Raw genomic sequence first — 27,995 nt, forward strand, 5'->3', positions numbered from 1 at the left:
AAAGTAAAAAGGCCATATTTTAGTAGGGAAATAGGCAAAGGCTATATTGAATAATCAAATGAAAAGATGTTCAACTTCACTCATATAAATTAAATTTTAAAATAGTTACAAATCATTAAAACTGTAGTGGTGTATAATTCTTAATTTGATTGACAAAGGTTTAAAACAAAGATTGATAAAATGCTGTATTTATGGGAAAACTGATACACACCAATATTTCTTTTTTTGTTTTTTGATTTTTTTTAACTCCCACATATAAAGGAGAATATGCAGTACTTGTCTTTTTTTTTTTTTTTGACAGGCAGAGTTAGACAGTGAGAGACAGAGAGACAGAGAGAAAGGTCTTCCTTTGCCGTTGGTTTACCCCCCAAATGGCTGCTACAGCCGGTGCACTGCGCTGATCCGAAGCCAGGAGCCAGGTGCTTCTCCTGGTCTCCCATGGGGTGCAGGGCCCAAGCACTTGGGCCATCCTCCACTGCACTCCCGGGCCACAGCAGAGAGCTGGACTGGAAGAGGAGCAACCGGGACTAGAACCCCGGGGTGCTGGTGCCGCAGGCAAAGGATTAGCCTAGTGAGCCGCGGTGCCGGCCATACTTGTCTTTCTGAGTCCACAATATTTCACTCAACATGATGTCCCCCAGTTCCAACCATTTTGATGAAAATGATAGAATTTTATCTTTTTTTATAGCTGAATAATATTCCATTGCTTATACAGGCAGTTTTTATCAACATCATATTCTCTCACTTTTGTTTGCCAAGGAAAAGTTTTAATTTTTGTGGTAAAATATGCACACATACAATTCGTCATTTTAAATTTTTAATTGTACAATTCAGTGCCATTAATTGCATTTACAATGTTGTGCAACCATCATTATTATCTGTTTCCCCAATTTTTTCCACCCTGTGGTCAGCACTGTGGTGCAGTGGGTAAAGCTGCCTCTTGCAGCACTGGCATCCCATATGGGCACTGGTTTGAGTCCTAGCTCCTCCACTTCCAATCCAGCTCTCTGCAAATGTGCCTGGGAAAGCAGCAGAAGATGACCCAAATGCCTGGGTCCTGGCCACCCATATAGGAGACCTAGATGAAGTGCTTGGCTCCTGGCTCCTGGCTCCTGGCTCCTGGATTCAGCTTGGCCCAGACCCAGCTGTTGAGGCCAAATAGGGGGTGAACCCGCTGATGGAAGAATTCTTTCTTGGCCGGCGCTGCAGCTCAACAGGCTAATCCTCTGCCTGCGGCGCTGGTACACTGGGTTCTCGTTCCGGTTGCTCTTCTTCCAGTCCAGCTCTCTGCTGTGACCCAGGTGTGCAATGGAGGATGGCCCAAGTCCTTGGGCCCTGCACCCCATGGGAGACCAGGAGGAATCACCTGGCTCCTGGCTTCGGATCAGCGTGGTGCGCCGGCCGCAGCAGCTATTGGGAGGTGAACCAACGGAAAAAGGAAGACCTTTCTTTCTGTCTCTCTCTCTCACTGTCCACTCTGCCTGTCAAAAAAAAAAAAAAAAAAGGAAGAATTCTTTCTCTCCCCCATTCTCTCTCTCTCTGGAACTCTGCCTTTCAAATAAATGAGAGAGAGAGAGAGAGGTCTTCCATCTGGTGGTTCACTCTCCAATTGGCTGCAATGGCCGGAGCTGTGCAGATCCGAAGCCAAGAGCCAGGAGGCAGGAGCTTCTTCCAGGTCTTTCCACAAGGAGGCAGGGGCCCAAGGACTTGGGCCATCTTCTACTGCTTTCCCAGGCCATAGCAGAGAGCTGGATTGGAAGTGGAGCAGTGGGGACTCGAACCAGCGCCCATATGGGATGCTGGCACCACAGGCGGTGGCCTCACTCACTATGCCACAGTGCCGGCTTCAATAAATCTTTAAAAAGAAAAACCACAACTTTTTCTACCCCAAACTGGAACTCTGTAACCATTATGCAATAATTCTCCATTCTTTCCTCTCCCAGGTCCTGGTTATCTCTTACCTACCTATGTCTATGAATTTGCGTAGTCTGTATATTTCATATAAGTGAAATTATATAACATATGTCCTTGTTGTGTCTGGCTTATTTCACTTAGCTTCATAAGGTTCATCCATATTGTAGCATACATCAGAATTTCATTCTTCTATGGCTGAATGATATTTCATTGTATTTACCACATTTTGTGTATCCATTTGTTGATTGACACTTGTACTGTTTCTATCTTTTGACTATTGTAAAGAAGAAAGTCTGCAATGAGCACTGGTATAAAGTATCTGAGTTTCTGTTTTCAATTCTTTTGGAGTGGACTCTCTGGATCATATGAGAATTCTGTATTTAACTTTTTGAGGAATGGCCACTATTTTCCACAGGAGTTGCATCATTTTGTATTTCTAACAGTAATATTTGAGCATTCCAATTTTTGCAACATCCTTGCTAATATTTATAATATCCTGGGATTTTTATATGTATATTATAATTTTTCTGTGTGTATGAGGTGTTATCTCATTGTGGTTTTGATTTAGATTTCCCTGATGACTAATGATTTATGCATGTTTCCATATGCTTATTGTACATTTGTATATCTTTGGGGAATTCTTTAGTCCTCAGCTTATTTTAAAATTGTGTTGTTTATTTGCTGGCAGAAGCAGAGAGAGAAAAGTCTTCCATTTACTGGTTTACTTCCCCAAATGGCTGTAATAGCCAGGGCTGGGCCAGAGCAAAGCCAGGAGCCAGGAGCTTCATCTGGGTCTCCTACATGTGTGCAGGAACCCAAGCACTTAAGCCATATACCTCTGCTTCCCCAGGCACATTAGCAGGGGGCTGCCTCAAAACTGGAGCAGCCAGGACTCCATCAGGCCATTCATATGGGATGTTGGTGCTGCAAGTTGCAGCTCAGCCCGGCTACTCCACAGCGCTGGCCCTAAGCAAGCTTGTTTGAAGGTGATTGGAACCTTAGTATTCTCAGCCTGATTTAGCTCAGATAGAACTTCTGTCTCATGGTTGTGTGCTAGAGGATGAGGAGTCTCAAAAGACAGATGCCTAGGATAGACCTTCTACCACATGGAACTGGGATGGGGTGAGCAATGTTGGTGGCCTCCTACTCCAGGATAGATACCAGAGCCTTCATTGGTAACTAGGGGGAAGAGGGTTCCTCATGTTTCTGGCTGCAACCCCCCCTAGGGTATAGCTTGAATCATACTAATCTAGTGCATGTGTGTGTGTGTGTGTGTGTGTGTGTGGAGGGGTGTTCATGGGTGCTGAAAATGAGAGAAGGCTGTGCTTCGAATGCTACAGATTCTCATTGTTTATAGTGAGATTGAGATTTCCTTGAATCATTGTTTCTTCATTTGCTGTATGCTTTTGGGACCATTTTCAGAGATTTAAAATGGTCGTTTTAAAAATAATTTTCAATAATTATGTTTCTTTTTTTTCTGGGAAGAGTTTCTTTGGAGCTCCTCATACCACCATTGTTTTAAAGATTTATTTATTTATTTATTTGAAAGGCAGAGCTACAGAGAGGCAGAGAGAGAGAGAAAGAGAGAGAGAGAGAGAGAGCCAGCCGATCCCAAGTCAGGAGCCAGGAGTTTCTTCCAGGTCTCCCATGTGGGTGCAGAGGCCCAAGGACTTGGGTCATCCTCCCCTGCTTTCCCAGGCCACAGCAGAGAACAGTATGGAAGTGGAGCAGCCAGGACTTGAACCGGCACCCATATGGGATGCGGGCACTGCAGGCAGCAGCTTTACCCACTGCGTCACAGCACCGGCTCCATACCACCATTCTGTAATTGATCTCCTTTGACCATTATTTCTTCAAAATGTTTTTCTACTCTCTCCCCTTGAGGACTACAATTAAACTTATATTAAGCTCCTTGAGGAGGCCCCCTAGCTCACTGTTCTTTTTCTATTTAATTTTACACAGTTTTAAAACTATCTAAATTTGATATATGATCAAGTTCACTAATCACTACACTGCAATGTCTAATCATGTTAATACCACCCAGTATATTTTTCATCTTTGTCATTTTTAAAGAGTGTTAAAAATTATTTGAGAGGCAGACACATACAGAGTAAGGGAAGGAGAGAGGGTGGGAGGGAGAGTGAGCTAGCAAGCTACCATCTACTGGTTCACTCCCTAAATGTCCAGGGCCAAGGAACTCACTCTAGGCCTCCTACATGGATGGCAGGGACCTGACTGACTTGAGTCATCACTGCTCCTCCCAGGGGATGCATTAGCAGGAAGCTGGGTTCAGGAGCAGAGCCAGGACTTGACCCAGGTTCTCCAATATGGGATGCAGGTATCCCAACTAGTGTCTTAACTGCCACACCAAATGCCTGCCTCAGGAATTTTTGGAATTTCATTATCTTGATTATATTTTTAGAATTTATTATTATAAATAAATATAAAATTATAATTTTAGGATTTCATTATCTTTATCCTTTATATTTCTCCTTAACATGTTTATATTTTCTTCTACCTTCTTGAACATATGGAATATATAGTAACTGTTTTAATATTTTTTTCTACAAATTCTGTTATCTGTCATTTCTGAGTCTGATTTTATTGATAGATTTTTAAATTGTATTTTACTGCTCCTTTGAATTCCTAGTAACTTTTTGTAGGATGCCAGATGTGAATTTCACCATTTTGGGGGCTAGATAGTTTGGGTGTCATTAATATTCTTGAGTTTGGGAATATAGTGAATTTACTTGAAAACAATTTGATTCTTAAAAGTTTTGTTTTTAAACTTCGGTAGGCAGGTTCAGACCACTTTTTAAAAAGATTTATTTATTTATTTATTTGAAAGGCAGAGTTACAGAGAGGCAGAGGCAGAGGCAGAGGCAGACAGAGAGAGAGAGAGAGAGAGAAAGAGAGAAAGAGAGAGAGAGGTCTTCCATCCGCCAGTTCACTCCCTAGATGTCCGCAACGGCTGGAGCTCCGCTGAGCCGAAGCAAAGAGCCAGGAGCCTCAGCGTCTCCCACACAGGTGCAGGGGCCCAAACACTTGGGCCAGCTTTTACTGCTTTCCCAGGCCATAGCAGAGAGCTGGATCGGAAGTGGAGCAGCCAGGACTCGAACTGGTGTCCATATGGGATGCCGGCACTGCAGGCGGCAGCTTTACCTGCTACGCCATGGCATCAGCCCCCAGACCACTTTCTAGGAATAATTTTTCCTGATGCTTACTACATGAAACCCTTATGCATATTCTAGCCCATGGTCTACGAATTACCAGGTTTTTCCACTCTGGCTGTAGGAAAATGAACTCTTTCGGGCCCTGTATGAGATCCAGAGATTGTGTCTTCTGCTTCTTTTGGGTAGTTCCTTAGGGTCCACACTGTGAGAAACACAGCCATGTAGTTAGTAGTAATTCATACACAATAAAAGCTTTTAAGAACCAATGTTGTGGCACCATGGGTTAAGCTGCCATTTGTGTTGCCCACATCTCATACCTGAGTGCTAGTTAGCAGCAAGCAGTTCCACTTCTGATCCAGCTCCTTGCTAAAGCATCTAAGAGACAGCAAATGGTGGCTCAAGTACTTGAGTCTCTGCCACCCACATGAGAGACCTAGATGGAGTGCCAGGCTCCTGACTTCAGCCTAGTTGAGCCTTGGCTGTTGTGGACATTTGAGGAGTGAACCAGCAGATTGAAGATCTCTTGTGCATGTGCACTCTTGCTCTATTTTTCAAATGTAGGGGAATAAATAAGCATTTTTCAAAAGAGCTATTAAGAGTCATTTGACAGGCCGGCGCCGCGGCTAACTAGGCTAATCCTCCGCCTGGCGGCGCGAGCACACCGGGTTCTAGTCCCGGTCGGGGCACCGGATTCTGTCCCGGTTGCCCCTCTTCCAGGCCAGCTCTCTGCTATGGCCAGGGAGTGCAGTGGAGGATGGCCCAAGTCCTTGGGCCCTGCATCCCACAGGAGACCAGGATAAGCACCTGGCTCCTGCCTTCGGAGCAGCGCGGTGCACCGGCCGCAGCGCGCCGGCCGTGGCGGCCATTGGAGGGTAAACGAATGGCAAAGGAAGACCTTTCTCTCTGTCTCTCTCTCTCACTGTCCACTCTGCCTGTCAAAAAAAAAAAAAAAAAAAAAAGAGTCGTTTGACCTGATGGTTAATATCCCGGTTAAGAAGCCCACACCCCATATCACTTTGAGTCCTGATTCCACTGCTGATTCTAACTTCTTGCTAATGTACAACCTGGGAGGCAGCACGTGATGGCTCAAATAGTTGGATCTCTGCCTCCTAAATAGAAGACCTAGACTGAATTCCTAGATCCTGGCTTCTGTCTGACCCAGCCTCAGTTGTTGGGGGGCATTTAGCAAGTGAACCAGCAGGTGGAATTTCTCTGTTTGTCTGTCTTAAATAAATAAATAAGCCATTAAAACTTTAGGCATGCAAGTTCCAAAACCCAATAAATGACAAGGAGTTTAAAAGGGGAAATGAGCATAATGCTTATAATAGAACATTCTCTTTAAAAGCCATTTCTGACATTTAAAAACCAATGTCAGTATCACTAAAAATAACACTGACATGAGTTAAATATTCCAAGAGCTGTCATGTTAAGACTCTTTTAATTTGATGCAAAACATTTGGTCCCCTGTTGTCTGAAGAGAAGACTTTATATAGTACCTGCTGTGTACATAGCCCTTCTCTCTGATATCCTTAGCAACGACCATGCGCTGCTCATCCAACTGCTCCAAAGTCTCAGGTAATGGGCTGGAGTATTATGGAAATAACAAATTCTGGAAATATAATAAACAGTAATTTGCGTTACTGGTAACTTGTTAACTGGTAACTTGTAACCAAGTTTAATAATGTAGCATAGAGTCATATACAGGGACATTTATTTGATTTGATGATTCTATAAAGACTGGCACAATTTAAGGTAGGAATTTTTAATTATGGTTTAGACTATATTTCAGAGTCTCTTGAAACCCTGTGAAGTTGTATGTGCATGTGTGTGTGTATGCATGCACATGCATATATTTTTTTATGTAGAGAGGGTCCATAGCTGTTGTTTTTTTCATATTCTGAAAGAGATGTTATGACCAAAATAGTATTTAAGCCCTCCTCAAATAAGTTCCAGCATGGTGCCTCTCTTCCTCCCTTCTTACTATTCCACTTTTATTGTTTTTCAATAGTGCTAACAAGGATGGCAACTTACAACAGTGAGAATTATCATGAAGAAATAGATTTAAAAGCTAGATTGGGTAGTACTAGAAAGATTCCGTGTAATGTAAACACTTTAAAATTTATCAACTGTACTGTTTATTTCACTGAAAAGTTACATGGAGGCCGGCTTAGCCACCACCTGTTGATGCCAGCATCCCATATGGCGCCAGTTCCTGTCCCGGCCGCTCTACTTCCAACCAAGATCCCTGCTAATGACCTGGGAAAAGCATTGGAAAATGGCCCCGAGTTCTTGAGCCCCTGTGCCCATGCGGGAAACCTGGATGAAGCTCCTGACTCCTGGCTTCAGCCTGGCCCAGCGCTGGCAGTTGAGGAGTGAACCAGATTGCTCTCTCTGTGTCTCTCCCTTTCTGTCTGTAATTCTTTCAAATAAGTAAATAAATTTTTTAAAAAGAATACAGTTATATACCCTCTGCTTAATAATATACCCTTTTTCCCTCACTTTATGACCATTTTAATGAATCTCAGATTACATGATATTGCTTTCAAGAAAAATTGTACGTACATGTATATAATATTTACATATGAAGTGAATACAGCAAAATGTTAAAAAACTGTTAAATATAAAAAAGCCATTCAATTTAAAAAATTGTTGAAGCTTATTCTGAGGTCTAAAATATTATCTACTCTGGAAAACATTCTGTGTGCTCTTGAGAAGTGTGTTCTGCTCTGATTGGAGGAAATGTTCCATATAAACCTGTGAGTTCCATTTGGTCTAATGTTTAGTTTAAGTTTAATGTTCTCTTACTGAATATCATCCTTACAATGGGTGATCTATCCGTGTCCAAAGTGGGATACTGATGTTCCCTATTATCATAATGCTTTCTTTCTCTTCAGATCTGTTAATGTTTGCTTTATATATTTTAGGTATTCCAATGTTGGGTGCATATATAAGGGTACTCCAAAAAGTTCAAGGGTAAAAACATCAAATGATAAGTTTTAAAAAGCAGTCACATGGATGCAAAGTTGTTTCTGATGACTTTGGCTGAACTGAAGTTGACTTAAACTTTCTGATAAATAAAAAAATGGGAAATTTCATAAGTCCATGACAAATGAAGGTATTTACAAACCGTTTAGAAATAGGTGCTCCAGTTGTTACTGTTAAGAGAATCAGACCAAGGCAATGATAGAAATGCAAATCTGAAGTTGTCTCTGGGTCACTCAGCTAATACAATAGACATAGATGAGATAAATTAATTTACCCTCAACAAAGTTGCAACTTTTATAGATTGAAAATACGTTTGACGAGCCGGTGCTGTGGCGCAGCAGGTTAAAGCCCTGGCCTGAAGCACCGGCATCCCATATGGGTGCTGGTTCAAGTCCCAGCTGCTCCTCTTCCAATCCAGCTCTCTGTTATGGCCTGGGAAAGCAGTAGAAGATGGCCCCAGTCCTTGGGACCCTGCACCCACGTGGGAGACCCAGAAGAAGCTCCTGGTTCCTGGTTTCTGTTTTGACCATCTGGGGAGTGAACCAGCGGATGGAAGACCTCTCTCACTGTCTCTACCTCTCTCTGTAACTCTGTCTTTCAAATAAATAAATCTTAAAAAAAAAACATTTGAAATAAATTGAAAATTATCTAGAAAATGAAAAAGGGTTTAAAATGTACCTTTTCCTATCTCCCCTTTGCTGATGTCCCCAGTGTTTCCCCTTACTTTTTTCCATCTCACAGGGCCCTCACAACACCTGGTAGGTCTGCTATACAGATTCTTTATGACTCAGAAGGAACTACAGATTTGCATTTGTGTTGGGTCCCTCTGAAGCTCATTACTCTAATAAGTGTTTTCTAATTGTCCTGGATGGGGTTCCTGGCTTCTGGTTTCCCCTGGCCCAGCCTCAGTCCTGGACATTTGGGGAGTGAACTAGCAGTTGGGAGCTCTCTGTCTCTGTCTCTCCCTCTCATATAATAATAAAAAAAGAGCTATTAAAACTGTATGCATGCAGCTTCCAAGATCCAATAAATGTCAAGGGATTTGAGAGGGAAAATGAGCATAATGCTTATAATAGAAAATTCTCTTTAAAAGCCCATTTCTGACATTTAAAAACCAATGTCAGTATCACTAAAAATAACACTGACATGAGTTAAATATTGATGTACAGGATGATAGTAGGTTGGTAAGTGTAACCTAATGACAATTTTTTACTAATTGGCAACCTACATTCTTTAATGTTCCTATAGCTAAACTTTTGCTTTCCCTGTAAATAGTTTTATTTCCATTGCAATTCTTACATGCTGTAGCCAGATTTATTTATTTTGTAGCCAGATTTAAATTAGAGTTTGCCGACATTGTCCAGCTCTTGGTCTGAGACTGCACTAATTTGCAAGATTGATTTGAGTACTTCACTTTAGGTTTCTGAGGAAAATTTCCTTCAAAACAATAAACACGGGGCCAGCGTTCTGGCATAGCTGGTGAAGCTGCTGCCTGCAGTGCTGGCATCCCATAGGGGCGCCGGTTCGAGCCCCGGCTGCTCCACTTCTTATCCAGCTCTCTGCTGTGGCCTGGGAAATCAGTGGTGGATGACCCAAGCCCTTGGGCTCCTGCACCTGCGTGGGAGACCTGGAAGAAGCTCCTAGTTTCAGATCCTTGCAGCTCCAGCCATTGTGGCCAATGGGGGAGTGAACCAGCAGACGGAAGACCTCTCTATCTGTCCGCTTCTCCTTCTCTCTCTGTGTAACTGACTTTCAAATAAAATAAATAAATCTATAAAAAAAACAATAAACACATTCAAATACTTGCTTTTAAAAAGTTTTCAGGGCTAGCTTTGTGGCGCACAAACTAAGCTGCCGCCTGTGATGCAGGCATACCATATTGGAGCACCAGTTTGTGTCCCAGCTGCTCCATGTCTAATCCAGCTCCCTGCTAATGTGCCTGGGAGAGCAGCTGAAGATGGTCCAAGTTCTTGGGCCCCAGAATCCATGTGGGAGACCTGGGTGGAGTTTCAGGCTCCTGGCTGTGGCCTGGCCCAGCCCTGCCATTGTGTCCATTTGGAGAGTGAGCCAGAATATAGAAGCTCTCTCTCTCTCTCTCCCTCTCCCTCTCCCTCTCCCTCTCCCTCTCCCTCTCCCTCTTTCTGTTACTCAGCCTTTCAAATAAATAAATAAATCTTTTTTTTTAAAGAAAGGTTTGCTTAAAACGTACTTCTTGCTATCAAGATCTTTCCACTTCTCTACAGTTGGCAGTCTAACCACTGAAACATTATGCTTCTGTGAGAGCATGAATATTTCAATCTTCCAAGAGAAACTGACTAGGATTTCAACGTCATTGCATATGGTGATAAAATTACATTTGAAAAAATTTGTTGCTTATAACAGGAAGAAAGTGCATGTCAATATGTTTCTGTGTCCCTGTGTGAAGCACTGTGCAAACTAGTACACCTTTATTTATCTCTATATATTAAAGTTTCCTCTTAAATATCTATTTTAAATTTCTTCAGTAATCTTTACTTAAATAATATTCTTCTATAAAGATTTATTCTTTTATCTTTTTTTTTAATCCAGAGAGAACTTACTTGTCTTTTAATTCTAGTATAGTATGAATGTTTTTATGTTGCTTGTGATATCAATTCAAACTGTTTATAGCTGATGCATTGGAATAAATGAAATAGGCTTTTCAGCAGAAGTATTTGAGATCTTTACCAAGGGTAAAGAACTTGTTTTTATAAGCTTAACTAGAATAGAACACATGTTTTTGGTTCTGCAGTAAGCCTGAACTCTATGGATTAAGCCTCTCCTAAGTGATTCAAGTTCTCCATTATTATTTTGTCAGTCAACATTGACTGTTCCAAACTTCAGCTTTCAATGCTCTGTATTTCAATGATTTTGGCTTTCCTGGTTGGCTAATTGGGGGGCTTTCTCCATTATTACTGAAAAGAACTTTTTGTGTAAATGGCACATCGTTGAAGGAACCTTTATTTGGGTCTTAACTTAATGAGGGTCTCTTCAAATATTTCAGGAGCAAGCAGGCTACTACGTTCTTTTCTCTCTCTCTCTCTCTCTCTCTCTCTCTCTCTCTTTTTTGACAGGCAGAGTGGATAGTGAGAGAGAGAGACAGAGAAAGGTCTTCCTTTTGCCATTGGTTCACCCTCCAATGGCTGTCATGGCTGGCGCGCTACTGCTGGTGCACTGCGGCCGGTGCACCGCACTGATCCGAAGGCAGGAGCCAGGTGCTTCTCCTGGTCTCCCATGGGGTGCAGGGCCCAAGCACTTGGGCCATCCTCCACTGCCTTCCCGGGCCACAGCAGAGAGCTGGCCTGGAAGAGGGGCAACTGGGACAGAATTCGGCGCCCCGACCGGGACTAGAACCCAGTGTGCCGGCGCTGCTAGGTGGAGGATTAGCCTATTGAGCCGCGGCGCTGGCCACGTTCTTTTCTCAAGACCACTGTATTCTTTCTTCAGTTGGCATGTATCTGGACAATAAACATAGTTTTTAGTGTGAAAAAAAAAAGAAGCCAACTGGAGTTTACATCACCCTTAGGCCCATAAGATAAGTTTTCCTTTTCTTTTTACTTCTCACAATAGTAGAGTGAAAGGCAAAGGATGTATGAAGCTGAGTAGAGACTGAACATGATTTAAGTGCCACCAGACTATTCTGCTTTCTCTCTTAAAAGCCATTGCTGCTAATTTCTCAACTCATGTTCATGAGGGACATAAGAGAGAAACAATGAGAATAAGGGAGATGGGGCATTCAGGAGATGAGATGTTACGTAAGCATTTACCTACCACACATACTCATAACAGTCAACCTGAGAGTGAATAAATTCCATTATACCTCCATGAAATGAGATGTGTAGAAACTTCAATCCGAGTGGTTTGAAACTTTAGGCTTTGCCAACATTGTTCAACAAAACCATAATATAGAAAAGAAACAATAATTTTATGGATATACCTTTAATAAAGGACATAGGAAGATAAAGCTGGCCAGAATTTGTCAGTATTTCTGCAGCAAGACACATGGTTTTAAGAATACTGTATACAATCACTTTGAGCAGATTGGTGGAAAAAAGATTTATAGCAAGTTGGCAACTTGAGCTTAACTGCTGAGGTCCCCAGTGCTTTTCTGTTTCTTGCTCTCCAAAACATTTCATATAACCCAAGACCTAGTCCGAGCTTTCCTGCTGTGTTCCTTTGCTGATTTAACCAGCAGGGTGAAAGCAATTATTCCTTGAATGCATCTTATCTTATTGTTGTTTCCTTTAATACCATTCCCTTCTAAGAATCTATTTCCTGACATATTGAATTCATTGTATTTTTTTAAAAACTCATTCTGCCAATGGCCTTGTACAGGCTGATCCAAAGAGCACAAGAAATGGTTTCAAACACTGTGCAGGATACAGCCCTAGCCCTTTTGGGGAAGTAAACAGTCATGGATTGCATGCTATTAGGAGCCTCCCATTCATTATTATGTTATATAACACCTACATGCAAAAGGCTACAATTTAATATGGTACATTACGGCTATGCCTGAAGAAATGCAGATGTACCATACCTCATCAACCACTTCCTACTGATTGGATGGAATGTATGGATTTTCTAGGAACATGGGATTTTGGAAGGGTTGGACAAGCTTGATAGATGCCCTCTATGCCCCTGCACAGAAAATATCTTTTGCACTGAGTCTCCTAGCCACTCTGAGTGCAGAGGTTCAGGAATGTTATCAATGGAATGTTCTTTGTTTGTTGTAAGTGTTGACTTTAAAAAAAAAAAAAAGAGGACAGAAAATCATTCCTTTAAAATGTTTGCTCCTGGTGACCAGGCAGCCTGCATTGGGGTGGGGGAAATGTTTGTGCGCATGCACATCTTCACGTAGGTTAAGTGTGATGACAGCTGAAAGGGATAGGCTTTGAATGACTGGTATATTCCTGTAGATTTGGGCCTTGTTAAATTTCATGTGCATATTACTACAATGTATATTCAATATTCTTAAAACATACCTGCTAGGATTGTGCTTAAATCTCTACTGACCTCGATGTCTACACTTTGTGCAATTTGGCATCAATATGGGGAAGCACATTCTTTTCCCTGGCAAAGGCAGCCCTAGGATTTGCCATGAGGGGTGTCAAAAGAGATAATGGCACTGGCTGAGTCCATACAGTGTGAAACATGTGTCACACAGTGCCAGTGGGGGGCAAGAGGCACATATGTTGCATTTTTATCACAGAAAAGAAGCGCTGTATAAATTGCATACTTTAAGACTGTGAACAAAGCAGACTCTTTGAATATTAACCTGTCCTGATTGTTCTTAATGTTCTAAGCTGCTCCATGCTAATTCCAATACTGGGAAGCCAAGTCACTCTACTAGTTATTGGACATGGTAACTGTGAGTTCTGTTCAAGATAGCTATGTTCTTTGGGAGGGCATTTCATCTCTTTTGTCCAATAATTTTTTCCTGCTGTACCACGGGGAAAATAATTTCTATTCTATATCTTCCCAAGGATATTATTGAAACAAATGGAAGAATATTAAGCAACATACTGAAAGTTCTGCAAGAAAAAAATCAGCAACAAGTGTATTGAAGAAAGAATGGAACACACTCATTTGCTTAGAAATACCATTATGGTTCAACTTTTCATTCCAGTCCTGCAACTAAAGACATATAAGAGCACTAGGGAGTTACATAGCACCTTTCAGCTGTAGGATCCTAACAGTGAGTACCTTCATTTTGAAAATAGGGACGAGAAGTACCAAAGATTGGGAAATGAGATCCCACAGAGGTTATTGAATAGGGCTCCAAGGAAAAGCAAGAAAGGAGCCATATCAGGGTGCATGAATTATTACAAAAACCTCTGTCTTTTTGATCAATAATCAAACAGTTGGATGCTTATATACAGAAGTCAATACTCAAATGATCCATAGGTAGAGATCTTATCCAAGTCTATAAAACAGTGATCAAGGTGCTAAGATAGGGATATGGTTTCCTTTTATCTCCAAGCCCCCAGACAAAACCCTGATTTATTTGGCTTTTGAAGACAGTGTAAGTCTGTAAGATATTAAACAATTAGCTTTGCATTATGGCTCCCCTGAGATTTAGCCTTCCAGTGCTTCCCAGTAGTTTACTTGATGCTATCTTTTGTGCCCTGATTTCTGTGACAACTGAGTACTGATATACTCTATGCAATAAAGACATTCTTGATCCTTCCTGACTTTGAATCATAGTTAGCAGCTGCTCTGCCTAAACTCTTGGCAGAAGATGAGATAGATGGGAATAAGGAAGATTGCTTTGAGGCCCACTGGCTGTGAAGTAAGTCATGGCCCTCCATTTAAAGAAAGGTGCATCTCTACAGGAGTAGAAGGCCAGCCTTGTCTATCGTAAAACCATGTGGATGGCCAAATAAGCTTTTGAGAGAAACCTAAATAAGATGGTGTTTTGGAGGGAGAGCAGAGGGGTAATCTTTCTATTTGAATATATAAGATTTCATTATGAAACCCAGTGTGCATAGTCTTCTAGGTTGCTTTTTGGATTTTGAGTTTGAGCAACAGTTCCCAGCCCTAATATGTTTAGACATATCTAGTATGCTCTCAGATGAACTGTTGACCACAATTCATTTAATGTCTGTTAAAAGTCTCACTTTTTATCAAAATTACCTAGGAGACCCAAATGAACAGGCTTTGTTGTCGCTTTAAGTAGCTGATGGCTCACCTTCTCAGTTCCACGGTGGCCCCACCACTGAATCATCTGACAGGTAACTCTTTTTTACTCAAAAAGATTTCAGGAGGATAATTTAGTATACCTAATCGTACCTCTAGGAGTTCAATTCCTTGATATCTATAAGATGCTTCTAACTCCCACTGATCTCTGTAAGAGTTGGAGCTTTTATTGTCAGCAGCTGGGCACTAGAGTGCTGGTTGAAAAATAAGAAATATCAATAGTCAGGTATTATTAGTATAAAGAAGCAGCATTAGTGTCCATATTCATTGATTCAGGCACTAGGACTGAAAGAAAGGCTGATTATAAATAAATGGGGAAATGGATGTAAACTGTCTTAATGGCTGAGCCACCACTGAAGTTAAAAAAAGATTGGCATATTACTGTTCAGTTATCACTATCTGTACATTAACCCCTACTGTGCAAACACAGAGCTTTAGTGCTAATCCTCAGGCTAATGTCAGCTGTGAAACTTTACCCCTTTGAACAGTGTTGTAATTAAACCTGAAATTCATCCTTAGAACCCTTGAGAAAACCTATGGTCTATAACTTAGGCATATAGGTTTTTTTTTTTCATCATAAAAGTCATTTATAAAGGCTAAAATAAAGATAGGCAGCAATGACATGAATAAAAGTAATTGGAGAATTTTAGCACAGCCTGGTACTAAAAACCTTTAAAACATTAATTATTATGTTTAATAAAGTGGAACGAAATCTGAGCTGATCTTCTCTATTAACTGTGGTGCTTTCAGGAACCTCTGTGACAGAGAACAGGTTTTACATTGTTGTTGAATTCCCAATTTGAGCACCTTGGTCACAGCGCATTGAATCTCCCTTTCAAACTTAGATACCTGATATGGGGATGGTTCAAAGCTCTGCAAATATTTAAACTGCTCCTTAGGTGAAAAGCATGATTACATAAAAGCCTCTATTTTTTAAAAAAAAACAACCTTGATTTTCACAACAGTTAGCAGAATTTTGTATAGATGTGCTGCACATATACATGTTTACCAACACACATACACATAAGCAGCAAATGTAGTCTGTAGTCTGATTCCCTTCAATACCCAGAAGACCCTATAGATATGATTGATAGTCTTTCTTGGGGAACTAAAGACTCCAAGGAAGTCTTATAAATTCCCTTTTACCTGAAAAGATGAATGAAAAGCTATACTTTACATTTAGGCTTTCATGGATTGGGGCAGGAGAAATGAAGAGAGAACTGACTTGAATTAACTGCTACCAAACTGAAGTTCAGTCAGTACATTAAACAATTTGTAAAGTCCTGAAACATCTGCAAAGCAAGGATTTGACAGAATGCTTTCAAATCATGAAGCTTTCAATCCAGCATGGTGACTTATTTTGAAGATTAGAATGGTTCCCAACACTGAACTCTGTAAGCCTCTTGGGAGATGGTGGGTCCTGAGAATGGAAAAAGAAATTCACAGGTGAGCTGAACAGCTGTAAGTATTCACATCCCAGCATCCATTGGACAACAATATGCAACCATTAAAATTACATTTATGAATAGTATGGACAAGCTGCAAATGAAGAAAGAAGGAAGCAAAATTATACAAACAATGTTACAGTCACTTTTAAACCAAAAATTGTATCTGGAGCAAAAGAATGAGGAAATACTGTTGAAGGTATAGATCCATGAATAATTTAGTTTCTTTTCCCCTACTTTCTATTTGGTATTTTACACATTATCTTTGGGAAATATATAGTAATTTGATTAAAAAATATTTTTGAAATTCACAGGAGATAAACCTGAATTTTGAAATTAGACAATTCTGAAGTTGAATCTAGCTTTGCCACTTGCTATCTTTGTGATTCTGAGAAAATAACATCAGTAAGCCTACATTTCTTTATCTGTAAAACAAGCATAGTAGGCCGGCGCTGTGGCGCAGTGGGTTAACACTCTGGCCTGAAGTGCCGGTATCCCATATGGGCGCCAGTTCAAGACCTGCACCACTTCCAATCCAGCTCTCTGCTATGGCCTGGGAAAGCAGCGGAAGATGGCCCAAGTCCTTGGGCCTCTGCATCCATGTGGGAGACCCAGAAGAAGCTCCCAGCTCCTGGCTTCGGATCAGTGCAGCTCCAGCCATTACGGCCAACTGGGGACTGAACCAGCGGATGGAAGACCTCTCTTGCTCTGCCTCTCCTCTCTCTGTGTAACTCTGACTTTCAAAGTAAAGAAATAAATAAATCTCTTTTTTTAAAAAAGAAATCTATCTAAAGGAATACCTGGCATGTAGGAGGCCCTCAACTAGCCATTTTAAGCTATTACAGGCTTTCTGGAAAACAGCTAGGTCATGAGTATTTTAAAAGTTCATAACAACAGATTTGTTTCCAGGGTTCTATCCTGTGGGAATGGTTATAAATAAGGAAAAATATTCAAATTCAATGATATTATTAATATCTTTTTCATAATATAGACATGTCCAATAGCAAAGAATAAATTAAATAAATAAAGTACCCTGATTCAATGGGAAATTACTTTTGGTGTTTGTGAAAAAGCAGAATTCAAAACAGAATACAATAAAAGAATCAATGTTGAAAAATATATTCATAGAAAATAATGGAATGGATACAAATGTTAACAAGAGCTATCTTTAGGTTGTGTGATTATGAGTGATTTTAATTTTCTTTTTTATTATGAACATGTCACCCCCATGAGTGACCTGAATTGAGTTCCAGATTCCTGGCTCCAGCTTGGCCCAGACAAGGTTGTTGCAGGCATTTGGGCCATGAATCAGCAGATTAAAGATCTCTGTCTCTCTGCCTTTCAAATAAATAAAAATAGATTTTTTAAAAATGTATTTATTTATTTGAAAGGCAGAGTTACACACAGAGAGGGACACTCAGACCTTCCATCTGCTGGTTTACTCCCCAAATGACCAAAATGAGCCAGGCTGAAGCCAGGAGCCTGGAATTCCATCTGGGCCTCCCATGTGGGTGCAGGAGACCAAGTACTTGGGTCATCGGTCCGCTGCTTTCCCACGTGCATTAGTGGGGAACTGGATCAGAAGTGGAGCAGCTGGGTCTCAAACCGGCATTTTTATGGGATGCCAGCATTACAGGCGGTGGCTTAACTTGCTTTGCCACAATGCAAGCTCCTAAAAACAGGTTTTAAAAAATGTTCTTAAATTGATTGTGTTGATGGTTGCACAACTTTGTGAATTTACCTAAAAACACTGAATTTGGGGTCAGCATTGTGAAACAGTGGGTTGGGTCACTGCCTGCAATGCCAGCGTCCCATGTGAACAATGGTTTGAGTTTCAGATGCTCCACCTCCGATCCAACTCCTTGCTAATGTACCTAGGAAAGCAGTGGAAGATGGCCCTTAGTGCTTGGGGCCCTGCCACCCACGTGGGAGACCCAGGTAATCTCTGTCTCTCCCTCTGTTTGTAACTCTTTCAATTAAATAAATAAATCCAACAAAACAAAACAGAACAATTCAAACTGCATTTACATAGCTTTTTTACATAACCCTGTTATTCTTCAAAATAATTATTTTTAAGGATTGCACAGTATTTCATCATAATAATGTAGCCACTTATTTCACCACTCTTTATTGCTAGATATTTAGTTTTGTTTCAGATTTTTTGCTATTATAATAGCAGATAAATAGCTGTGCAGATCTCTGATTATTTCATTAAAATATATTCCTAAAATGGAGTTACCAGATAAAATTATATGAACGTTTTAAGGTTCATAACATGTTGCTAAATTGCTCTCCAAAATGATCCATGAATCTAAATTTACATCAGCAGTGTATAAGAGCACCTGTTTCAACATGTCCCTGCCAACATTAGATACTATAATTTGTAAAAATTGGCTGACTTAATGAACAAAAATTAGTAATTTAGGTTATCTTCATTTGTATTTCTTTACAATGAAGTTGAACAATTTTCATGTTTATTCTTTGCTTTAATTTTTATTTTGGTGATTGTCTTTTCACATTCTTTAACAATTTTCTAGCTATTGTAGTTTTCTTTCATCTATTGATTTGCAAGAGCTTTGTAAATTAAGGTTGTGAAATTTTTTGTGTTAGATATTTTGCAAATGCCCTGTCAAGTTTGTCTTTTTATTTTGAAGAAAACATCATTTAGGATCAGCACATTTTTGGGTAAAATTATGTAAGTTTTTTCTTTTTATATACAAAAAAATTGAGATAAAATGAAAAAAGTTAGCATTGTTAATTATAAGTTGTAAACAAATGAGCATTCTTTTTATCCTTCAGCTGTTTGTTTTAAAAATTTTTATTTTTTATTTTATATATATTTTACTTTATTTACTTGAAAGTTAGAGTTACACAGAGAGAGAAGGAGAGGCAGAGAGAGAGAGAGAAAGAGGTTTTCCACCGCTGGTTCACTCCCCAGATGACCGCGATGGCCGGAGCTGAGTTGATCCGAAGCCAGGAGCCAGGAGCCAGGAGCCAGGAGCCAGGAGCCAGGAGCTTCTGCCGAGTCTCCCACACAGTTGCAGGGGCCCAAGAACTTGGGCCATCTTCTACTGCTTTCCCAGGCCATAGCAGAGAGCTGGACTGGAAGAGGGGAAGCTGGGACTAGAATCGGTGCCCATATGGGATGCTGGCCCACTGTGCCAAGGAGCCCGCTCCTATTATTTATTTATTTGAGAGGCAGAGAGAGAGAGAGAGAGAGAGAATCCCCTGTCTTCTTATTCACTCCCCAAATGCTTACAATGGCTGGGACCGGGCAGAGCTGAAGCTGGCAGCTGGGAACTCAGCCTAGAATTCTTACCTGGGTGGCAGAAACTCAATCACTTGAGCTATCACCAGTGCTTCCCAGGATCTGCATTGGCAGAAAACTGGAATTGGGAGATTGAGCCACACGTGAAACTGAGGCACTCTGATAGGGGATGTGAGCATGTTAATCTGCATTTTAACTGCTGGTCTACATGCCTGTCCCCATTGTTTTATTAGTATAAAAAGTTTTCAAAATAAAATGAAGAAAAAAGTATATAAAAATCTAATACTTTATTCAACCACTCTCCAATTCATAGACATTCAAATTGTTTTCAGTTAGGAACTTTCACAAATATCACTTAGTAATTATCTGTATACATTTAAAAAAACCTTCATATCTTAGTTTTAAAATATTTCTCCCAGGGGCCGGCACCTTGGCACAGTAGGTTAATCCTCCTCCTGTGGCGCCGGTATCCCATATGGGCACTGGTTCTAGTCCCAGCTGCTCTTCTTCCAATCCAGCTCTCTGCTATGGCCCGGGGAAGGCAGCAGAAGATGGCCCAACTGCTTGGGCCCCTGCACCTGCATGGGGGACAGGGAAGAAGCTCCTGGCTCCTGGCTTTGAATAGGTGGCCAGTTGGGGAGTGAACCAATGGAAGGAAGACCTTTCTCTCTGTCTCTTCTTCTCACTGTCTGTAACTCTACCTCTCAAATAAATAAAATATTTATAAAAATATTTCTCCCACTCCTCTCTCCTGTATTCCAAAATATTTTTCTATTATCAGAATATGACTTTGGGGGCCGGCGCCATGGCTCACTTGGTTAATCCTCCGCCTCCCGCGCCGGCATCCCATATGGGCACCGGGTTCTAGTCCTGGCTGCTCCTCTTCCAGTCCAGCTCTCTGCTGTGGCCCGGGAGGGCAGTAGAAGATGGCCCAAGTGCTTGGGCCCCTGCACCTGCATAGGAGACCAGAAGGAAGCACCTGGCTCCTGGCTTCAGATCGGTGCAGCACCGGCCATAGCGGCCATTTGGGGAGTGAACCAACGGAAGAAAGACCTTTCTCTCTCTCTCTCTCACTGTTTATAACTCTACCTGTCAAGTAAAAAAAAAAGAATATGACTTTGCTGTTACCCCAAAACTAATCAGTTACATAATTCATTTAGACAATGCCCTGGAAATAGCATTGTTTAAAGGCAATTTTGCTTATCAAGGAAAGCATTTTAAAAATATTATTTCAAGATTTCCTGAAAAAGAAAAGACTTATACAGTCATATAAGTTTGAGAATTAACTTATTTAACTTCAGAGCATTCACAAAGCTCTTTAGTATATTAAAAGTGCTGACGGGTGTGTGTGTGTGTGTGTGTGGTTTAATAGTTAATCCACCAAGCTCAAATATAGGTATCCCATATCAGAGTGCCTAGGTTCAAATTCTGGCCCCACTTCTGACTGCACCTTCCTGCTAATGTGTATCCTAGGAAGCAGCAGATGATGGCTCAAGTAGTTGGGTCCCTGCCACCCACATGGGAGACCTGGATTGAATTCCTGGCTCCTGGCTTCAGCCTGGCCTAGCCCTGGCCATGTGAGCATTTGGTGTGTGAACCAGCAAAGAGGAGCTCTCTATTTTTGTCTGTCTCCCCAACAGATACAGTTAATGAAAAATTTAAAAATCCTGAAAGTACTGCACTAAATAAAAGGTTCAATAATCTGCACAAAAGAAAGAATACAGGGGTCAACTAAGTTCAAGGGGCAAATACAATCTTCCCTTGATGAGTCACAAAACTCATCAGCATAGTGGAAGTCCTACACACAAGAAACTCTCATTTTGCTTCTACTTTCAGAGGGCTTCCCAAATTTATTCCCCGGAGCACTTTTCCTCTCCTTTAACATTTGTTAACATGTTCAAGTACTAATGTTTCATAGAATGCCCTTAGCAAAATGCTTAAATAAGAACATGAGAGAGATGAGCATCATAGACAACTGAAATCTAGATATTTCTACCACAAGTTGTTTTAGTTATACATCAATTATCAACACATTGAATAAGAAAAAAACACTTAATTATTTCTTCTAAGCAGGATACACAACAGACTCATAGAAAGACAAATGCCCTAAACAGCACTCTGGTCTCAGAATCAGCCCTTAAAGACATTTGGATCTGGCTAAAAAGTCCATGAGAGCATTTCAGGTATGGAAAGCCAAGACACTGTGGCAAAAAAAATGACCTACATGAAAGATCTCTGTGAGTGAGATCCCAGCGGAAAGAAGGGGCCATCAAAGAAGGAGGTACCTTTCTCTGAAGGGAGGAGAGAACTTCCACTTTGATTATGGCCTTGTTTAAATAATGTCAGAGTTTGTGGACTCACGAGGCTTCCATAGCCTTGGCAGCTCATGACAAGAGCCTCGGGTGATCACTGACGCCATAAATAAGAGTGTCAATTGTCAAATCAACAATTGGAGTCACTGTGCACTTGCTCCCGACCTCTGTTCTTAATGTGTTGTACAATGAGAATTAACGGTCAAACTAGTATTCAAACAGTACTTTATACTATGTGTGTGTGGGTGCAAACTGTTGAAATCTTTACTTAGTGTGGAGTTGATCTTCTATATATAAAGATAATTAAAATGCATCTTAATGAAGGATGGGATGGGAGAGGCAGTAGGAAGTGGGATGGTTTGGGGGTGGGAGGGTGGGTATGGGGGGAAGAACCACTATAATCCAAAAGTTGTACTTATGAAATTTACATTTATTAAATAAAAGATTTCTTTTTTATTTATTTTTATTTTTTCAACTTTTATTTAATAAATATAAATTTCCAAAGTACAACTTCTGAATTATAGTGGCTTTTCCCCCCATAACCTCCCTCCCACCCACAACCATCCCATCTCCCACTCTCTCTCCCATCCCATTCTTCATCACGATTCATTTTCAATTATCTTTATATACAGAAGATCAAGTTAGTATATACTAAGTAAAGATTTCAACAGACTGCACCCACACAGACACACAAAGTATAGAGTACCGTTTGGGTAGTAATTTTACTGTTAATTCGCATCGTACAACACATTAAGGACAAAGATCCTACATGGGGAGCAGGTGCACAGTGACTCCTGTTGTTGATTTGACAATTGACACTCTTATTTATGATGTCAGTAATCACCCAAGGCTCTCATCATGAGCTGCCAAGGCTATGGAAGCCTCTTGAGTTCACCAACTCTGATCTAAATAAAAGCTTTCTATATAAAAAAAATCTTACCTTTTGAATCATTAAAAAAAATTCTTCCTTCTGTTAAACCTGGCTTTTTAAATATAGTGCCATACTGGAAATGGTAGGCTGTGAGGTCAGACAGACCTGGATTGCACTTTTAGGCTAGCCACTTACTAGCTATGTAGCCTCTAACAACTAATTTAACTTTTCTGCACCTCAATTTTCTCATAGGTAAAATGAGAACAGTAACATTCACCTCACAACGTTGATGTGAGAAATGAATGAGAGAATGTATATCAAGTACATAGTCAAGTGGCTGATATAGACCAGGTCTTACACAGTACCTACATTTGTACATAGCAGAAGTTCTGTTAAGGGAAAGAACTGAGGACCCAAGAACCCACAAACAGATTGATGGTGTTTAGAGTAATCACTAGCATTTTCAAGGGAATAGAACTGGAAATTTTATCAGATTAGAGCTTGAAGCTCAGTGGTGTTTCTATAACTCAAATTCTCCTTTCAATACTGAATTACACTGGGCTTATTTACCTGTGAGTATTGCAAAAAAGAAGGCCGTTTAGCTTTTCACTAAGCCAAACAGAATCACAAGTATAAAGCTGCCTCTCCCTGATGAATAAATTAGTAGCATTTTCGGAGGATTGGAGTGCAGGGAAGGTGCTTTTTGCCTGTTAGTGGGTAACAGTAGGTTATTAACTGACTACAGAGTCAGGCAAAAAGACCCTATTTGTAATCTCTATCATTTCAGACACCTGGCATATACCAGGGCAAGGTTTATAATTCACAGTAGGAAAGTAAATAACCTGAATGGGATGTTTGGTTGTTTGGGGTCCCCTGGGGTCTTTTAGCACAAGTGATATACGTGTGAGTTTGTAGGGAAGAAGGGCATCTTTTTGCAGTACATCACACAGGGAAATTATGTATAGAACTTCTGCTTACGTGTGCAGTACAGAGTGAAGAATTTCACAGTTTGTTCACCAGGATAAGAACTTATTCCTTTTCAAGTTCTGCTCCAAGGTCTGCTTCTTGGCAGTCCATGTGGCACTAGATGTGCCTCTCTCAGAATACTGACCTGTCTGAGAAATGCAGGAAATGTGGAAACTGCTACGTTTCCGTTTCCACAGCAAGAGACGATGAAGCTTCTGGATAATCTGCAAGATTGAAAAATGAAGGTGAATGCTATGCTTTGAATATGGTTTGAGTGTGTCTTGCAAAGGTTCATGTGCTGGAAGCTTGATCTCTAGTGTGGCAATGTTGAGTTGGTGGAACCTTTAAGAGGGCCTAGTGGGAAGTAGGTCATTAGAGCGCCATCCAGTGAAAAGGTTAATGTAGTTTGTGAAAGGCTGGGTTGCTATAAAGTGAGGCCAATCTCTGGGCTTTGGCCCCTTTTGCACATTGCCATTTTGCTTTCCATTTCTTTGCCATTTTGTGATACAGCCCTGGGGCCCTTTGCAGGACTCCAATTGCCAGGCTATTTGGACCCTCCAGCCATTAGAATTGTGAGTCAAATAAACCCACTTACTTTATAAAGTACCCAGCCTTGGGCATTTTGTTATAACAACAGAAAATGGACTAAAACAGCTATCATATGCATGCCCCTGTGTTTTAAATGGGTGGGTATTGATTCACTAGCATTATTTTCTTCTTGTCCAATCCCTGGAGACAGCAGACATCTACAAATCTCCAAAGACTGGTGTGGTACACAGAAGTATTTGTAACCAGCCTAGACATTCACATTCCAAGAGCAGCCAACCTGTTCTAATATGAACTAAGACTATTTTATTTATCCACATTATCTGATCTATACTGCTGGCTAGTGACTTAAACAACTGTGATGACAGCTCAACATCATCTGACTTTAATGGAATGTTTTGGGTCTTGCTACTGGACATAATTGTGGTAGCTATTATAGTACTTTAGCTGCTGGTGTGCTTCTACAAAGGAATGAAATATTTAGAAAATAAGAGGCTTTGGGTTTAACAAGCAACATCATTTATGGTACAAATGTTTTGTTTTTGACCTCTAGCTTTTTAGGAAAGCAAAGTACACTCTGAATCAGCTGGCTTAATGTACAGATAGACAATTATTTTCTTCATACTTTCAGCATAATAATGTACTTGGTACTTTAAGACAAAAAAGTTGTTAGTGGTCAGTCCCAAAAGTTTTGGTCTACTGTATTTTCTTTTATGAAGTCAATATGCCATAAAGTGTGCTCCCAAAAGTGTGAGGTCTGGATCCCTGAAGACAGAGGCCAGCCAGCCAGGATGGGTTATCCTTGCCACAGCCAACTGGAAAATTCTCATGCCACTGGTTAACTGAGTTAACCAGACGCAGGGCTACTTTCTTCTAGGGAAAGTGGAAAAGTAAAAGTGGCTCTGAGAATGTCTGTGTTTGAAATCATGACCCATGGTAGGTACAACATTTTATTTTGTCAGGAATACCAGATTTAGGGTATTTAACAAAAGATTTATGTATTTATTTGAAAGGCACAGTTATTGAGAGAGAGAGGGAAAGACATGGGAGAGATCTTCTGTGCCCCAGTTCACTTCCCAAATGGTCACAACAGCCAGGGCTGGGCCAGGCCAAAGCCAGGAGCCAGGAGTTTCACCTGGCTTTTCACGTGGGTGGCAGGGTCCCAAGCACTTGGGCCAAATTCTGCAGCTTTCCCAGGTGCATTAGCAGGGAGATGGGTCAGGAGTGGAGCAGCTGGGACACAAACTGGTACCCATATGGGATGCCAGCATTGCAGGCAGTGGCTACCCAACAACGCTGGTCCCCTAAGATATTATTTTTAAAATTTTATGTTTAATTGACGCATAAGAATTGAACATATTTATGGGATATCATATTAGATTTCTGTACATGTAGACACTGAGTAATGGGTGACAAATCTATCTTGTCAAACAGTTAACTTTTCTACAGTTAAAACACTCAAAATATTTTCTTCTATTTTTTTAGAGCAATATGCAGTACTTTACCATTATCTATAGTCATCCTATCATGCAATAGAACAGCAGAACTTCTTAACTCCTAACTATAACTTAGCAACACTTAAGGTATTCTTACCCTTAAGTGTGAATAAGAAGAAGCTATGTTGGCCCAGGTCTTCAGTGAGAGATGCACAGAGAATAACTCATGTTTGTCAAACCAAGAGAAAAAGACACAACAAGACTTAAGCATTCCACCTATCCAAATTCTAACCTAGAAGGCATCTGACAAAGAGGGAAAGATAATTCCAGAAGTGAGATGAACTTCTTTGCCTTTCTGGTTTGGAGAAGTGATGCTAATTCTTTTGATGTTCACTCCTTGCTAATGGCTGTCTCAGAATTTTGTAGGTGTGCTTTGGCAGCAAAGTTTTCTAGAAGTTGGCTTTTAGGATTTTGCTAAGTGAATTTCTTTTCCTTTTTTCCACTGCAAATCACTCTTTATTTTGGCACAGAACACTTCTTCCAAGCAATTATTTGAATAAAAATCATGCTCTTGTAGACAATGAGGCGTGAGCTGGAAAACCTGATTATCAACTTTCTCCCTGGTTTCACCCCCAGGGTAAGGTGAAGCTCAGGTTGCAAGGTAGGCTTACCTAGTGAGGACTAAACTGAAAAGTGCAGCTACTTTAACTGTGCTAATCAGGCAGTGCAAATAGAAGACAAATGCAGGACTTAGGAAGTCAATTCACCTTCCTCTAACAGCTGCACATTTACTGCTTCCCTCAACTCCATCTGCTCTTGCTGCCTATGCAGTACTGATTTTACCATTATTCAATAGATGTCTACTTGAATTACGAATGGTATAAGGTCTTTTTTTTTTTTTTTGACAGGCAGAGTGGACAGTGAGAGAGAGAGAGACAGAAAGAAAGGTCTTCCTTTTTTGCCGTTGATTCACCCTCCAATGGCCGCCGCAGCCAGCGCACCGCGCTGATCCGAAGCCAGGAACCAGGTGCTTCTCCTGGTCTCCCATGCGGGTGCAGGGCCCAAGCACTTGGGCCATCCTCCACTGCACTCCCGGGCCACAGCAGAGAGCTGGCCTGGAAGAGGGGCAACCGGGACAGAATCCGGCGCCCCGACCGGGACTAGAACCCGGTGTGCTGGCGCCGCAAGGCGGAGGATTAGCCTATTGAGCCGCGGCGCCATAAGGTCTTAGTGTATGCTTGGTTCATCTCTATCCTCTTTCTTCGGCAGTGGAGAAATTATTGTTACCTTGGTTCTTTGTCTCACACGGAAGAAGAATTTCCAAGTGGATGGCAAAGAGATTTAAAAGTTTTTATTAGAATCAAGGACCAGCCAGCGCCACGGCTCACTAGGCTAATCTTCTGCCTGCGGTGCCGGCACACCCGGCTCTAGTCCCGGTCAGGGCGCCGGATTCTGTCCCGGTTGCCCCTCTTCCAGTCCAGCTCTCTGCTGTGGCCCAGGAGTGCAGTGGAGGATGGCCCAAGTGCTTGGGCCCTGCACCTGCATGGGAGACCAGGAGAAGCACCTGGCTCCTGGCTTCGGATCAGCGCGATGCGATGGCCGCATGGCGTGGGCCGTGGCGGCCATTGGAGGGTGAACCAACGGCAAAGGAAGACCTTTCTCTCTGCCTCTCTCTCACACTGTCCACTCTGCCTGTCAAAAAAAAAAAAAAAAATGAAGGACCTCCAGCCAGAGCAGTGTGGAGGGATGCTTCCAAGAGATGAAAACCCAAAGGGGAGTCTCTCCCCTTCCCTTCCCTTCCCTTCCCTTCCCTTCCCTTCCCTTCCCTTCCCTTCCCTTCCCTTCCCTTCCCTTCCCATAACTCTGCTTTCCAAATAAATGAAATAATTCTGTTAAAAAAAGAAAGAATGCATGGCTTCCTGAATATTCTTACCACATTAACACTATATCTCTTATCTAGAAGGCTATTTCCTTCTTTCCAGTCTCTATCATGATGTTTTTTTTTTTAATCTTTTATTTAATGAATATAAATTTCCAAAGTACGACTCATGTGTTACAATGGCTTCCCCCCCATACCGTCCCTCCCACCCACAACCCTCCCCTTTCCCACTCCCTCTCCCCTTCCATTCACATCAAGATTCATTTTCGATTATCTTAATATACAGAAGATCAGCTTAGTATACCTTAAGTAAGTATTTCAACAGTTTGCTCCCACACAGAAACATAAAGTGAAAAATAATAGATGATTTTTTTAAATGATGATGAAATCAGATCAGACCTATTGTCATGTTTAATCCCAGTGAGAGTCAAGTTGGGAATTGATAATTTCTTTCTTTCTTTTTTTTTTTTTTTTAACAGAAGATCA

The 27,995-nt window shown here is 41.1% G+C and overlaps 2 protein-coding genes across 4 annotated transcripts in view; one reads left to right on the forward strand and one right to left on the reverse strand.

Annotated features, from left to right (window-relative positions):
• UPRT (uracil phosphoribosyltransferase homolog) overlaps positions 1–7,536 on the forward strand; it is a 126,512-nt gene extending 118,976 nt beyond the window's left edge. Inside the window, exon 8 of the transcript XR_515197.4 lies at positions 7,239–7,536. The gene's annotated coding sequence lies outside the window, so the exon portion shown is untranslated. The remainder of the gene's footprint in view (positions 1–7,238) is intronic.
• Positions 7,537–12,013: 4,477 nt separating this feature from the next.
• ZDHHC15 (zinc finger DHHC-type palmitoyltransferase 15) overlaps positions 12,014–27,995 on the reverse strand; it is an 82,718-nt gene continuing 66,736 nt past the window's right edge. Inside the window, exons 11-12 of one of the 3 annotated variants that reach the window (XM_008248848.4) lie at positions 23,794–23,872; positions 12,014–16,206 (exon numbers count right to left, since the gene is read on the reverse strand). In XM_008248848.4, the coding sequence (XP_008247070.2) occupies positions 23,826–23,872 (47 nt within the window). In that variant the 3' untranslated portion in view covers positions 12,014–16,206; positions 23,794–23,825. Of the gene's footprint in view, positions 16,207–19,033; positions 19,334–23,793; positions 23,873–27,995 lie in introns of those variants that run through there. The other 2 variants (XM_051835085.2, XM_070067140.1) reach the window with 2 other exon arrangements.

This window comes from Oryctolagus cuniculus, chromosome X (assembly GCF_964237555.1).
Source record: "Oryctolagus cuniculus chromosome X, mOryCun1.1, whole genome shotgun sequence".
In the NCBI taxonomy this organism is placed as follows: Eukaryota; Metazoa; Chordata; class Mammalia; order Lagomorpha; family Leporidae; genus Oryctolagus; species Oryctolagus cuniculus.